This window comes from Anolis carolinensis, chromosome 2 (genome assembly GCF_035594765.1).
Source record: "Anolis carolinensis isolate JA03-04 chromosome 2, rAnoCar3.1.pri, whole genome shotgun sequence".
NCBI classification, from domain to species: domain Eukaryota; kingdom Metazoa; phylum Chordata; class Lepidosauria; order Squamata; family Dactyloidae; genus Anolis; species Anolis carolinensis.
In genome coordinates, this window is record NC_085842.1 from 180,760,454 (window position 1) to 180,776,199 (window position 15,746).

The 15,746-nt window shown below is 40.2% G+C and overlaps 2 protein-coding genes across 2 annotated transcripts in view; one reads left to right on the forward strand and one right to left on the reverse strand.

The window, feature by feature from the left end:
• Positions 1-15,746, forward strand: part of foxp3 (forkhead box P3) — a 151,939-nt gene that overhangs the window by 40,260 nt on the left and 95,933 nt on the right. The window lies entirely within an intron of this gene.
• The window catches only part of ppp1r3f (protein phosphatase 1 regulatory subunit 3F), a 43,189-nt gene continuing 30,219 nt past the window's right edge, over positions 2,777-15,746 (reverse strand). Inside the window, exons 3-4 of the mRNA XM_008103923.2 lie at positions 11,924-12,000; positions 2,777-8,793 (exon numbers count right to left, since the gene is read on the reverse strand). Coding sequence (XP_008102130.2) covers positions 7,690-8,793; positions 11,924-12,000 — 1,181 coding nt within the window. The 3' untranslated portion in view covers positions 2,777-7,689. The remainder of the gene's footprint in view (positions 8,794-11,923; positions 12,001-15,746) is intronic.

Consider the following 15,746-nt stretch of genomic DNA (forward strand, 5'->3'; position numbering starts at 1 on the left):
AACAAATGAGAATATCTAAGTATCCAGAAGGTAACAGTCCCAACAACTGATCCCAGTGCAAAATGTAGCTGTCATACCTGACTTAGCTTCTGAACAACCTCCCAAGACAACCTGACCTTACAATCCAAAATAGTAGAGTTTGAGTGCATTGGCAATTGTGGACACAGAGATAGACAATGGTGGCACACTTGCTTCAGTGTTCTGATCCTCCAGAGCATCCAGTCATTATGCTGCACCAATAAACACATTCACATTGTGAAGCTGACCCTTTAGGATAGAAGACAGATGCTTCAACTCCAACCAGCTTAATAGTCAGGAGACAGATGGTCAAAGATGCAGTTTAGCAATGTGTATTGTAAAGCACCATATATAGTGATGGTGCTATATAACTGATGATCATCATCATCTTCAGCTAGTTGCTCACCATGAGGAAGAGAAGTCGGAATGAGGAAGGTCTTTAATGTTATGAATACATCTTATTAGCTTTGGCTTTGCTTCAGTTCATTGGCTCTCTTCTAGGCACATCCCACTTCCACTGCCTTATCTGACTCAGACATCAAGGTTGGCAGCTCAGCATGGCATTAGGCAAGGAGGGTATTTTTTCTCCAGGGGAAAAAAGTTGTTAGTTGCTAGTGTACCTTTCCTCAATGTGCTGCCTTCTAGATGCTTCATTGTCTCTCACTATTGGCCATGTTGTGACTTATGGCAGTAGAAGTCCCCATATGTGGAGTGCACGTTGGGGCAGGATATTCCACTCTTAGGGAAGATAATACATTTCTCTGGAAAAGAACCATGAAGCTAGGACAGTGGTCCCCCGTACAACTAATTTCTAGAGTGGCCACTTTAAGTTCAAGAAGAAATGTTCTTTCATCTTAAAGGAGAATTTGGCAAGCACCATCTAACAATTTACTGAAAACTGGTACAACTGGAAGTCTGCGAACCTCTCGTGTAGTTTACTTACTCCATGAAATATTATGAAGACTTCCAAAATTTAGCCTTAGTTTGAGAGTGAAGGCAACTTCTAGTAGAGTTCAGAAGAAGCAGGAATTTGAAACTCAACCTCTGAAGTAGTCTTAGAACAGTATTGTATACATGCTGAAATAAATGCCTGTCCATGGTCTATTTTCTACCAATTCCAGGGCTGATTACTGGCACTCAACATCACTTCAGAGAGGTGTCCTCAGGTTGAAATAATCATATCCTGTGAAATATACTTTGGGATGTGTACTAAAATCTTTTGGGCCACAGTCTGTGGAAGCTTTTGATTTTGTGGGTGTCCCTCTTCTCTTTGTGTTAGAATGCATTTACTTTGTGGCAAGAGAACCACAATTTAAAACAATAGTATGTTATGACCAGGAACTCCATTTTTTTTCGTGTCAGGAGCGACTTGAGAAACTGCAAGTTGTTTCTGGTGTGAGAGAATTGGCCGTCTGTACCGTAAGGACGTTGCTCAGGGAGCGCCCAGATGTTTTGAGGGAGCTCACCCACTCTCCCCGGATTCGAACTACCAACCAGCTGTGGCGCAGCTGGCTAGTAACCAGTTGCTATAAATCACTACTGACTGAGAGGTCATGAGTTCGAAGCCCGGATCGGGTTAAGCCTCCGACCATTAGTAGCCCCGGCTTGCTGTTGACCTATGCAGCCCCGAAAGACAGTTGCATCTGTCAATTAGGGAAATTTAGGGATGCTTTATGCGGGAGGCTAATTTACAACACCATAAAACTGCCAGCAAAACACGAGGAAAGGAATGAGGAAGTACAGCCACTACTGGACGGTGAAGCAACAGCTCCCCCTGTGGCCGGAATCGTGAAGCTGGAAAAATGTTAAAAATGCCTCTGAGTCTGTCTAATGTATGTTGTTTGTCTGTTGGCATTGAATGTTTGCCATATATGTGTTCATTGTAATCCACCCTGAGTCCCCTTCGGGGTGAGAAGGGCGGAATATAAATACTGTAAATAAATAAATAAATAAACCTGCCAGTCAGCAGTCCTGCCACCACCAACTGATGTGATAGAACACTTCTAACTACAGGAGACAGGTCCTTTAAATATGGAAGAACTTTTGGGCCTTCAAATATCTTTGATTTCAATTTCCAGAAGACCCAGCCAATACTGTCAATTGTATAGGGCCTGAGGAGTTGTAATATCCTCTAAATCTGGAAAGCTCAACATTTTCTACCTCTTTTTAAAGTCATTTTCACAACTCTCTCAAAACTGGTTGAATATGCAATAACTTTCCTTAGTGAATTGCACTACTGTGAAGAAAACTGGATATAGCTTTAAATCAAAATTTGTACCCAAACTTCAGTTTCTGTGATTCTTTGATAAGAGTTGAGGTAGGGTGTATTTTAGTCCAGGTCTACTGTCAGTTGGCAGATGACATCTTTTTGTTTGCTGGTTAATTTGAGGAAAGTGAATGGTAAAATGGCAAGAGAGGCAATGCCCTCCTCCCCCCGGAATAGACATTTTGAACTTTTGTCTCTTCAGATTGTGTAGATATTAACTGACCCTGACCATTGGCAATACTGGCTTAGGGGTTATTCAAAGTTGAAGGTCAAAACATCTGGAGTATAGAGATTGATCACCAATCAGGTGAAGCATTTCTCCTGGAGTTGTTAAAAGAATTCGATATATTCCTTTAAAATCCATTCCTGTAACACAGATTGAGACGGATACAAACTCACAGCACAGCTGAGAGTTGGTCCAGCACTAGTGTCAGACCCCCTTGTACACACACACACACACACACACACACAGTCAAATTCTCAGGAACACAATTGTTGTGGTCAGGATGTTTTATTAGTGCTTTCAATGCAGGCACAGCTCAGATGGCGCGTGTACACACATACATATACAAACACACACACACCTCTGAAACCACATGTTCCATCTTATCCTTTATCTCACAGTTAGAGACAAAGGGCAGCAAGAATGAGGGGGAAAGACTTCTAGCTTCTGAGATCCTCAGAAGGCCTTTCTCTCAGTCACACCACCACTGCAAGCTCAGTTGGTGGGGAGGTGAGAGAGGGCACTATTATCATCTCATTTTCTAGTTTGAGGACTGAGGTTGAGTAAGTTTATAACTAAAGCGAGATGTTACTTGAACCAGATATTGTTAATTCCTTTCTGCTACAATGCTATAGCTGTCATTATCTGATTTTTACTAATGTTAGTCACAGAAGAGTGGCAGAATCTTGTTCCAGCTTGGAAACTTTTGGAATTTTTTTTTCTATAAGTGGGATAAGGCATTCTATCTTTTGACATTAAAGAAAGTAAAGGCGAATGTGGTGAAATCAATATCATTGAATATTTGTACTAGTAAACCCTAAGTTTCTCTCCACTGAGCTGGCTTGGAGGCATGCAAATGCCTTACAAATGTATCTACCTTTCCTTGAAGAAAGGAGGAAATGGGATGCCTGTATTTGCCAGCCTGAGCACATATGGAATGAATAATATCTCTTGGTTATGTGAGACTTGGTTTCTCTGTATTCAGTGTTTCTAGGCTGCACATATCAGGACACACAGGAATTTAGTGTGCTATCTGTAACCTGTTCACATATTACAGACAAAATAACATACTAGATTGGTATATACATCAGACAATGCCTTCCTGAATGCACCTAGAAAATGTAGTACCCAAACTTTAATACAGTTCTTACTAGATTTTCTAAATAATTATTGCTGTTTAAGGAAAGGGGCCACCATCTTTTGTAAACTGACAACATGGTTGGTACAGCGTTACTCATTACATAGGAGACAACCAAAATAGGGCCAATGCAAGACCAAAGTAGAGCTGTATATCTATATATATGCTTAGATTTACTTTTTATTGTAGTGTCAAGGCTGTACTGCATCAAACCCAAAGCGGGGGACTAGATAAGTAAACTCTTCCTTTGGGAAAAAATGTCTGAATGGAAGAAAAAAAGCTTGTAATCCAGCCTTTCCCAAAACATGCTAATTTTCTATGCAAAGGAACCCAATGTGTGGTTAAACAATGATGTGAATCTCCCTGTAGTCTGAAATAGCACAGCCAAGAAAAAATAAGTCCTAAAACTGTGTAATAAAGCAAGCAAGCCAGGCCAATATGGCACTCTTTCATTGTAAGAGGGAAACTGAACTTGGCTTCCTAAGTATCTAAACTAAATTTGGATTATTAAATTTCACTGAAGTCATCTGTGGCAACCATCTCACCTCATTCTCACAATGGCTTTGCCCAATGCTTCCTTACATGTATGAAATGTCACTATTGTACACATTGAACAACCACTCTTCTGTGTACCAATAAGGACTTCCAAAGCTGCTGTGTGATGGAACAGGTGCCTTCAGGTACGTTTGCACACAAAACAATTCTCTGATGGGGGGATGTGAGGGTGAGGCTCAGACAAGTTGACTAAGGCAAAAGAGGAAACAGTGGCAAAAGGAAGAAGACCACCACAATGGAATAAACCAACAAAAGGTATGCTCACATGTGTGGGCACGCATACACACACGCACACACACACACAAACACCCATAGCTGTGACTGCTAGTTACATTCTCATCTCAACTTCTGTTCGGCAAATACAAGTTTTCTCCACTGACATTCGTGAAATCAAGACTGGATTCTGATCTTTGTTCATGAAGCGCAAAAACATTCTGCCTTCCAACCCCCCCATCCCTACATTCCCTAGATAAAAGCATCATTACTGGATGGGGAAAATAGAACCAAGTTTGGATCCAAAGAGGGAAATAGCCTCTGAACTCATACAGACACCTCCTTCTTCCTCCATAAGGCTTCATCAACTATGATCACAGCAGCCGTTGACAGCACAACATTCAAGAGGAAGTTCACGAAAGCATGTTTAGCAGCAATGGGAGTGGGTGGGTCATCTTTCCATGGCGAGTTCAATATCACTTCAGCCTATTGCACATGATGTTTCCAGTCTTCTCTTTCCGCTGCATACAACACACACACGCAAACACACACACATAGATAATGAGTAATAAATTATTTTCATCTTCCATGTAACCCAACAGTCTGGGTCTGAACCACTACTGGATCAATAAATAAAATCTCTCTATCTTGGGGTGAGTTCTATAGTAGAAAAGGTCAGGCCTTTTCACAAAAATACAAAAATAAATACAGGACCATCTGTTTAGGGGAGCTTTCCTGGAGTTCTCTGTGTCAGACCTTGCTGGTGGCTGAGAAGCACGGGTGGATCCATGAGCAGAAAGCAGTCCTTTCAAGCAGAGTCAGCAGTCTGAAAATTCTCTCTCGTGGAGCAGCTAGAATGCGAGCGTAGGATTGTGGCAATGGGAGGAACTTGCGTGCCCCACATTTGAGACCATATGGAATGGGAGTGGCTAGATGTTGAAGAAGTTTGATGAGGAAAAAAACCCTGAAATGTCAACACCCTTTGGGAAATGGAAAGCATCTTTCTGTTTGCCCATTCTGTTAAGGTAATGTGAAATTAGGGGATTAGAGAACATAATCAAAAGCAATTCTTGCCTGCAAAAACCTCACTAGAATAAGAAGAGCTCTCCGAAAGCACTATAATGTACTGAATACATGGTACTTCCACAGCTCTCCTTAATTTCATTGAGCCTGCACAGGAGAATGGCCTGGTAGATCATGGCATACATGCATGCATATGTGGACAAACTCTTATAATGTTGCATCCTACGAACAAAAAAAGTGGGCTATTTGGTGGAGGTTAAATTGTACATCTTTCTGTTATTTTTACATGAAACTACTACTAACATTTTAGCTTCATCTGCATGTCATGATAAACCTTTATGTGCTTATCTGAAATCTGGGGGTCCTTTCACACAGTCTTATATTACAGAATATCAAGGCAGAAAATCCCACAGTATCTACTTTGAACTGGAATATATGACAATGTGGACTCAGATAACCCAGTTCAAAGCAGATATTGTGGGATTTTCTGCTTTGATATTCTGGGATATAGGGCTGTGTGGAAGGGCCCTGGTTTGTTGTGATATGTGACCCCCATCACTTAAAAGGAGCTGACAAAAGGGGCTGGAGAAGAAAATAAACAAACCATAAAGTAATCAAAAATAGCAAATGGAAGCCAGGAGTTTTTCCACTGTCTGCTATACAATATTTGTGACAAATAACAGTTACTACAAACCATAGTTTGTCATGGCATACAAAAATGCTCACTGAGTACTACATTGGCTAATCTTTCTGAACTTGACTGCTTTCTAGAAGAATTGGAACGTAACAGGATTAAGTAGGAGTGGTTAAGATTTCACTCCATTTCATATTTTTTATTTTTACTAAGCCAACTTAAGTTTATTCTTAATGGTTTTATTATCTGCCTAAGCCCTTGAGAACAACAGGACACAGGCTAGCTGGGTAGCCAATTACCACTGCATGGTTGCCACATCCAGGGGGACCTCCTGAGACTGTAACCCAATGGCCCCTGAAACCTCCAGCCTGCCCGGGAAACTAGTTCCACTAGATACTCCATATACAGAATGGGCACTGGCTGTCTTCATAAAAATCTTTTGATTTTTTAAAAAAATCCCCTTTTTCAGAATTCCCACATGGATATTTTTAAAATTACGTTTCTCTTTTTTAAAGTCAGTGTTCAAGGTATAGGTTAAGATTTTAAAATAGTCTATTTTATCTCCTTTTAAATGTGTTTTCTTTTACTTTTCCACAAAACAGGTAGTAGGTCAAAATTTCTGCAGAGGAGATAACTTAAATATGCAATTATACCTGTATAGTCTTCCTTTAAAACAGTGGTTCTCAACCTGTGGGTCCCCGTGTGTTTTGGCCTACAATTCCCAGAAATCCCAGCCAGTTTACCATCTGTTAGGATTTCCAGGAGTTGAAGGCCAAAACATCTGGGGACCCACAGGTTGAGAACCACTGCCTTAAAAGATATCCTTAAAGTGCCCATCTTACATATGCAGTTGAATCTGTATGCTTTTCCTTTCATATATGTGCTTATGAGTATACCTATATGATATTTTTTCAGAAATTTTCTGATCAATCCTAAATCAGAAATACATGTATGCAACTCATTTCCCAAAGAAACACACTGCAGATAGAATTTGGGCCTCTGAAAGGTAGATAGAAGAAAAGAAGAAGACTGAGACAATCAGATAAACGCCTATAAAGTCCCAACATGGAAATCTGATTTTGAGAGGGAAAAATGTAATACTAGATAAAAATGAGACACATGCCACACAGTGCCAGCTCTATGATTTGTGGGGTGTGCAGGCAGCTCTTGGACAAAGCATCCTTAGTCGTTCCCATAACTGACCTGCTGCAATCCAAGAAATGTCCACATTGCCTCTGTCCTTCATGGGTGTTTTGTGCAAAGAGAGAATAGGAGTGCTGCTGGAGCAGTGTGCTCTTTGTGACACATGGGCCATGAGAGGGAGGTGCTGATAAATGCCCAACCTTGTTATCAGAAATAATTACTTTTAAATCTGCCTAATCATCTGCCTCTCACAAAAAAAGAAACAACTGAAAAAAGTGTGCTGGACTTTGGAAATTTTGAGCCACCATAATTTAAGACTTAGATTTCCCCAAAGGTTTTGAGTTGTCCTCTTTCTCTCTGTTTCCCTGTCCCTCTTATTAATACAAACCATGGTTGTTCAGAAGAAATGGGGATGGAGCCAAACTACTGAAGGTCCCCTTCATGGACCCTTTGTCACCTCCAAGAAGGCCTTCAAACTATGAGAACCAATCTAGGAGGAGGTAAAGTGTAACGGCCACCAGGGGCATGCAGCTGCTGAAGACCACAGGTAGGAAGACAAAGAGGCTGAGGAACTGCAGGGAGCGTTTCAGGATCTTTTCAAGCTCACTATGGGAACTGGAATTGGCTTTGGGGGGCTTGTGGACATGAAGTCCCTCCCCTAGCCAGAGGCTGCCTTGCCCTATCAAGAGGCCTGGATTCTTGCTCTGTCCATGGGCACCAAGAGGGCTGGATGCCAGTTCAGTGAGCCGCTTTGGTAAGGGCACTACTGTCCGCGCTGGGACCATCAGAGGCATCACCGTGGCCTCCTGAATAGCTGGTCGTATGTTGTTGGGTGGCACCACTCTCAGGCTGGCAAAAGAGTCAGAGTCCTCAGTGGAGCTTTGCTGGATACTTCCCTCTTCCAAGTGATTTCGGAAGCAGCCTTCTAATAAAACCGGTGGACTCTCACGGCCTTGTCCCATAAACTCTGGTGGTGCAAGGGTTGCATACCCTGGTGTGAATCCTTCCTCCTCACTGTCTCTGGAGTCATCGCTCCGCTGCTTGGCATAGTGGAGGGTGATTTCCTCTGCCAGGGAGCTGTTGAGTGCTCTCTCGGGGCCTGTCCAGTTGACTATCAGGTCGCGGTCAGTTAAGATGCTCTGCCGCAAGGCAATGAGAGAGGATGCTGAGTTGCCAGGATTGCCTGAACCCTCCTCGGGCCACTCCCCTTTTCCTCCAAGCTCTTCTGCTCGGAGCCGGCTCAAATGGGATAGGTAAAGCTGCTCCAGTTCACGGTCAATGGCATCTTCCTCCAAGCGATAGGGTAGTTCTTGGTACCTTCTCAACTGGTCCTCCATGCACTCTTCCATGAAAGAGCCTTCTGTGGTAACATCATTTCTGCTGAAGTCAGGCACATCTAACTGCCCCAAAGGATGGGGATCAGTTCCCGGCATGAAGCCCCATGGCACTTTCAGTTCCTCATAGGATGTAGGATGAACCTTGAAATCAAATGTATGTGAAAAGTCATTGAGATCCACAGGATAGTCTTTGAAAGGCTCCTTCTTTTCAGGAGAATTTGTGGTGATTGTGAGTTCTGGAATCTAGACAATAAAGAGTTGGGGAAGGAGAGGAAAAGATACAGAGAGAGAAAAAATGCCAAGATGAGATTTCATTTTCAATGTTATGAATGCAAATATCTGAACCTATCAAAGCAATATAGTTAAAGAGTTGCATTGTGTTAGCAAGGGTGTTAAACAGTAAGTGACTGTCTCTTTTATTAGAATGCAAAAGGATATTATAGCACCTGTGAGATTACCTAAGAAAAAGAAATTGGTAGCATAAGCTTTCTTAGGGTCTTTCCACACAGCCATAGAACCCAGAATATCAAGGCAGATTATCCACAATATCTGCTTTGAACTGGATTATCTGATTCTACACTGCCATACAATCCAGTTAAATGTGGATTTTATATGTCTGAGTCCCTTTAATTTTAGATTTTATATGCTCTGAGTCCCCTTGGGGCAAGGGGGCGGTCTATAAATAAAGTATTTATTTTATTTATTAGTGTGTGGAAGGGGCCCTAGAATTGATTTGCTGCCTCTCCATTTGTAGGGGATGGCCTTTGCCAACAGTAGGACATGTGGGAAGATAACCCTTGGTTTTAATACATTGTCCTCCCAGTTTGCATTCAAGAGATTGTTTGTTTTCGAGGGGTTCTTCTTCCCAGAATAAGAACTCAAGGCAACTGAAGTCAAATGATCATTTTCCTCATAAAGGGTACTGATTTCTTTTTAATAAAAAAGGCCAACAGTGTAAACAAACATCATTTTTTCCACAGACTTAGTGATGAAATATGTAGTAGTACCCTTATATCAAAGTGATAGACATTCCCAGATTTTGCGTAGATATGTGAAACAGCGGATAATAGCAAACTCTATAATTTTCAATGGGGCAAACAATGGAGGTACAAAGAAGAGGGTGTAGCTTGTACAGAAGGCCCAAACTGAATAAATGAATTAGTGAAACTGGAAAAGTGAAACCATATATATTGGTTCTTCAGAACTAACGTGTAACATATAAGCCTTGTTTTCTATTTCAGGTGAGCAATTAAAAAATATCAGACACACTGAAGACATATTATAAAATAAACCTGACAAAACCATCATGTATCCGGGTAAACTTTTAAGATAAAATGATATATGTATTGTCGAAGGCTTTCATGGCCAGAATCATGGGTTGCTGTGAGTCTTTCGGGCTGTATGGCCATGTTCCAGAAGCTTTCTCTCCTGACGTTTCGTCCACATCTGTGGCAGGCATCCTCAGAGGTTGTGGGATACGTTGGAAAGGTTTCCAACATACCTCACAGCCTCTGAGGATGCCTGCCACAGATGTGGGCAAACTGTCAGGAGAGAAAGCTTCCAGAACTTGTCCATACAGCGTGAAAGACTCACAGCAACCCAGTAAAATGATATAAGTGGCCACTGGGAACATGTATAAAAATCCCTCTGTCACACTGTTAAACAAAAAGGAAGATAGTTTAAAAGGCACGTTCAGAATACAGAGGAAATATTGTTTTTCCTGATAAGGAACATGCCTTTTAAGAAGGAAGGGCATGATTCAAAGCCCAGAGGCTATAGTGTTGGCCTTCCATATCCCTCAATTCAGTATCCTAAGATTCAATTATCCAAGCTTGCTTTTCAATATTAAAGAAGTTGAACAGAATAACATGGCTACTTCTTTGGAAAAAAATACAGAGTTAAATAAAATTGATACAATATTGTTAACTGGACAGAAACTATAATATATCAAAAAAGTAGTTATAATAGTATGCATCAAGCCATGCCCATGTAATTGCTATTTGAGAGAAGACAACGTAAAAAGTTGTTTTGCATTCCAGCATCTTTATAACAAGGTGCCTATGCAAGTTTCATTTTCATTAGAAAAAGACTGAGCAATAAAGCAATCTTATTTTTAAATTCTTCTGGAAATTGGGATATATGCCGATTTAAAATACATAATAGTGACGTCAGTTTTAATATAAACTGACGTTTGTAGGGTCCTGCACTATGGTCGAAACATGGAAACACAGGTAATTTAAGAGGTAAAGGTAATGGTTTTCCCTTGACATTAAGTCTAGTCGTGTCCGACTCTGGGGATAATTTATCCAACGCATATTATATCAATAGATATTTTAGATTAGAAGTAGTGGATAAACATGAGTGACTTCCCCAAAAATGCTGGCCCTAAATGATCAACTACTGGCCAGCTGAAACAGTCCTTGGAACATTATACGTCCATTAAAAAACAACACATCTCTTCCAATAACATGTATATATGTTACTTATAACTAAGGCCTAACCAGATCCATCTTTTTTGTGAACTTGTTTTACTTTCAAAGTTATAAGCATCCTACCAGGGAGTTCAATGCTATCAGCTCTCCATATCCATGGGTCCTGTATCCACAGATTCAACCATACATGGACTGAAAATATTTTTTCAATCCAGAAAGCAAACTTTGATTTTGCTATTGTATATAAGGGGCACTAATGCCATTGTACATATATAATGGGACTTGAGTATCCACAGATGTTTGGTATCCACGTGGGGGCATGGAACCAAATACGAGTTGATACCAAAGGTTCATGTAGTAGAGCAAAGACACAGGGTTATACCCAACATTGTAAAAGCAGACTCCTGTTTCTCATGGTTGATGTTTGTCACAGGACTTTTTATGTCGCAGGACTTTCTCCTATTCTTTCAATCCAAACCACAAGATTTAGCCTCAGGCTCAGACATAATAGAAGAACACTAGTTTAGCATGATATAAGAACAAATTTATATGATCTGAGGTGTTTGCTCTTCTCCCCCCTATAATTATATTACAATTAAGAATGTAAGCATACATAACTCAGGCTAAGGTGACATCTTCATAGAAATGCAAAAAAGACATTCAAATGTTTCTTGAGAAAGTGTCCAGAAAGAAAACTTTTGAAGGGATACAGATCTCTTCAATTTTCTAAACTGTAAAATTAAAGTAACTGCTCTAAATTCTTAAGATCGAAAATAATATGGAGCTGTTTGTTGATTGGCAGATACATTGGGAAAGTGGAACTCTAAATAGTACTAATTAAACCAATGCATTTTTTTATCAAAGAGGAGGTTGTTAAAGAGGTACTCGCCCTAAGGAAGAGGCATGAACCCAAAGTCACAGTGCTAGAGGGTCGTCCTTACCTGCATCATAAAACCTTGGGGCTGCGTTGCAGGAGGGTTTGGAAATTCACTGGCTGGATCCCTTTCATCATTCCATTCTATGGGAAACAGAAGGGAAGGAATCAATTGTAGCTCTTTTCATCCAAAGCCATATTTTGCAGCAATGTGCAAAATGGATATACATGAGCACCGTACAATACATGCATTTAGGCATGAGTACCATACAATCCAAGCTTCAGAACCCATGGATGTAATTACAGAATTTGGGCCTGAGCCCAGATTCGTACCAGTGTAAATACACAGACATTTAATATACAGATTTCCGCCCTTTAATGTTAGTGTCATGCAAGAATATAACATCTGGAGGCATCCGAGGAGCTAGCATAGGGTTAAGCAGGTCTAACAATGAGTGGGAGAAATCCTCTCTTGCTCGATACGCCAACAGTATGGAGCAATACTATATTGGTGCCATTTATTCAAAATTTGACTTTTCTTCTCCTAGATTGTGGGTTCTTTGATATTAGAGTTGTGAGTATAACCCTTCAAGCACTGCAACCTGGCAATCTCTCTTTGAGTTTGCACACAACACAATAATAATAATAATAATAATAATAATAATAATAATAATAATAAAAATCACCCCCCCCCCCCCGGCAGGTGCCACCTCGACGTGGTGGTGGGGCTTAACTGCTCCAATGATGACATTGGGTGCCGTGCCAAAAGATCTCAGCTGGCATTTGGAAACAATAGACATTGGCAAAATCACGATCTGCCAACTGCAAAAGGCCACCCTACTGGGATCTGCACGCATCATCCGAAAATACATCACACAGTCCTAGACACTTGGGAAGTGTTCGACTTGTGATTTTGTGATACGAAATCCAGCATGTCTATCTTGTTTGCTGTGTCATAATAAAATAATAATAATAATAATAATAATAATAATAATAATAATAATACAGTAGGGTCTCACTTATCCAAACTTCACTTATCCAATGTTCTGTATTATCCAAGGCAGTCTGCCTTTTTGTAGTCAATGTTGCAATGTTTTGGTGCTAAATTTGTAAATACAGTAACATTACTGTGTATTGAACTGCTTTTTCTGTCAATTTGTTGTAAAACATGACGTTTTGGTGCTTAATTTGTAAAATCATAATGTAATTTTATGTTTAATAGGCTTTTCCTTAATCCCTCCTTATTATTCAACATTTTTGCTTATCCAATGTTCTGCTGGCCCGTTTATCTTGGATAAGTGAGACTCTACTGTAATAATAACAATAATAATAATAATAATAATAATAATAATAATAATAATAATAATAACTTTATTCTTAAATTCTGCCCCATCTCCTCGATGGGAAATGGGGCGGCTCACATGGGGACCAAGCCCAGCAATATACAATATAATACAACCAGATAAATACCTTTAAAACAAGACATAAAATCATAAGCACATAATATACATTAAAACATACTCAAAACCAATAGAGATAACCAGGTGCAGTGGGCATAATCAAGCTGAAAGCTAGACAATGTTATATATGAACAGAATCTTACAGCTTCTATTGAATGGATCAGGAGAAAAGCAGTAGCCGGATATAGGTATAGGTAAAGGACTAGCATCAATTTGTAATAAATCAGTCAAATGCATATTGGAAAAGCCAGGTTTTCAAATCTTTTCAGAATGTGGCCAGGGTGGGGGCTAGTCTAATTTATCTTGGGAGGGAGTTCCAGAGCCGGGGGGCCACCGCTGAGAAGGCCCTCTCCCTCGTTCCCACCAACCGTGTTTGAAACGGCGGTGGGAACAAAAGGCACATAGTAGGAAATATGGTCACAAAGATAAGCCAGACCCAAACTGTTTAGGGCTTTATAGGTGATAACCAGCACCTTGAATTGGGACCGGAAACTTATTGGCAGCCAGGGGAGCTGTTTTAATAGGAAGGTTGTCCGCAGTCTATAATAGGTTCAGTAAATAAGCTAGGGAATTATCTAGTCACCAAACCTGAGGATGGCACTGCATCCTTTTTCTCTCCTGGCATCTTCTTTCATGATGTATATTTTTAAAAAGAGTGTTTCCCCTGCCCGACAAGAATTCTGAACAAGGCATGTATTTTAATAATAATAAAAAATATTAACGGTGCAGAAAAGACAAGATTAAGCTCAAGGACCATGTTTGGTGTTTGGAACCAGAGGGAAATATGCATTTACATTAAAATGAAAACAAGCTGGGAGTACTGGCATAGCCTAAAATGAAAGGAATTATTTTCATGCAATAAATCATGGACTGGCTGTATTTCCACTTTAGATCATTAAAAATGACTCCAAGCATTAAGAAATGATTACATATTAACAGAAGGCAAGGTCACTGTTGATGGCTACAAATAATTAAGGCTAAAAGGATAACCTCTACTATGCCCTGCTCAGGAATGTCCCAGTGGCATCTGGCTGGCTACTATTATCAACAGAATCCTGTACTAGATCCGGCACTATGAAATAAGGAATGGAATTTAGACATGGCTTTTAAATTTTGTTTTATTAACATCGTGGAATTTATTATTATTGTTTTCGTGTGATTTGCTTCATTGTTGAATGCTCTGTTATGTTTATTTTGAATTGTTTTAGTCTATTATTGTATTATATGGCATTTAATGTTTGCCTTTTATGTTGTGAACCACCCCGAGTCCCCATGGAAAGATAGGGCGGGATAGAAATAAAGTTTTACTTACTTACTCTAAGTGAACCCACTGGCTAGACCTACCCTGCTAACTGTGATATACAAATAAAAGTTGAATATCCTATATTCAAAATGCTTGGAACCAGAGTGTTTTGAATTTTGTGTTTTTTAAAATGTTGGAATACTTGTACTTGCATAAACAAACTTAGACACACTGAGCTATCAGAAAGCAAAAGTGTCACTATCTCAGCTATCCATGTGGGCAATTTTGGATATAGGCGTATTTTGGATTGTGTGTAAAAGAAATACCAAGCTTCTCCAAAATTCATGACACTGAGATGGGAAGGACAGAAAGGGAGATGATATGGTGCATCACCCCTTTTTTCACGATTATTTTTTCTGCCTCACTTCACATCTGCCCAATTACTTTATGGGAAGAAGTCCAAACTAAGTACTATGAGAACACCTGTTTTTAGTGCATAAAATGAAGTTCCAAAGCACAATACCTAACATCTCCAGTGCACTAAAAATATTTTAGGTAGCCAATGGCTTGGAGTATTTGGAGTGTTTTGAAATTGCAGGTATGAAATACCTCCAGCAATTGCCCATCTGTTCTAGCTTCATGATATTGAGATTGGAAGTGGAAGGGTAGCTGTAGTTCTTCAAGTAGTTTTCTGTAAACTCACACATAAGGAGTTTTCCTTGTGCCCATGCTGAACTTTCTCGAACTGAACTGGCAAAAATCCCTGCACTCCCTAGTGTGTGCTCCAGTTCTTTTATTATAATTATTATTATTATTATTATTATTATTATTATTATTATTATTGTTGTTGTTGTTGAAGGAAAAGCTGATAAGGAGAAGACCTGGCTCTGGCTCACGAATGGGACCCTGAAGAAGGAGACAGAAGGCCTGATCCTTGCAGCCCTGGAGCAAGCCATCAGGACAAAGGCCATTCAGGCCAAGATCGAAAAATCAGCTGATGACCCAAAATGCAGACTGTGCAAGGAAGCTGACGAAACCATTGATCATATCCTCAGCTACTGTAAGAAAATTGCACAGACAGACTACAAACAGAGGCACAACTGTGTGGCCCAAATGATCCATTGGAACTTATGCCTCAAGTACCACCTGCCAGCAGCAAAGAACTGGTGGGATCACAAACCAGCAAA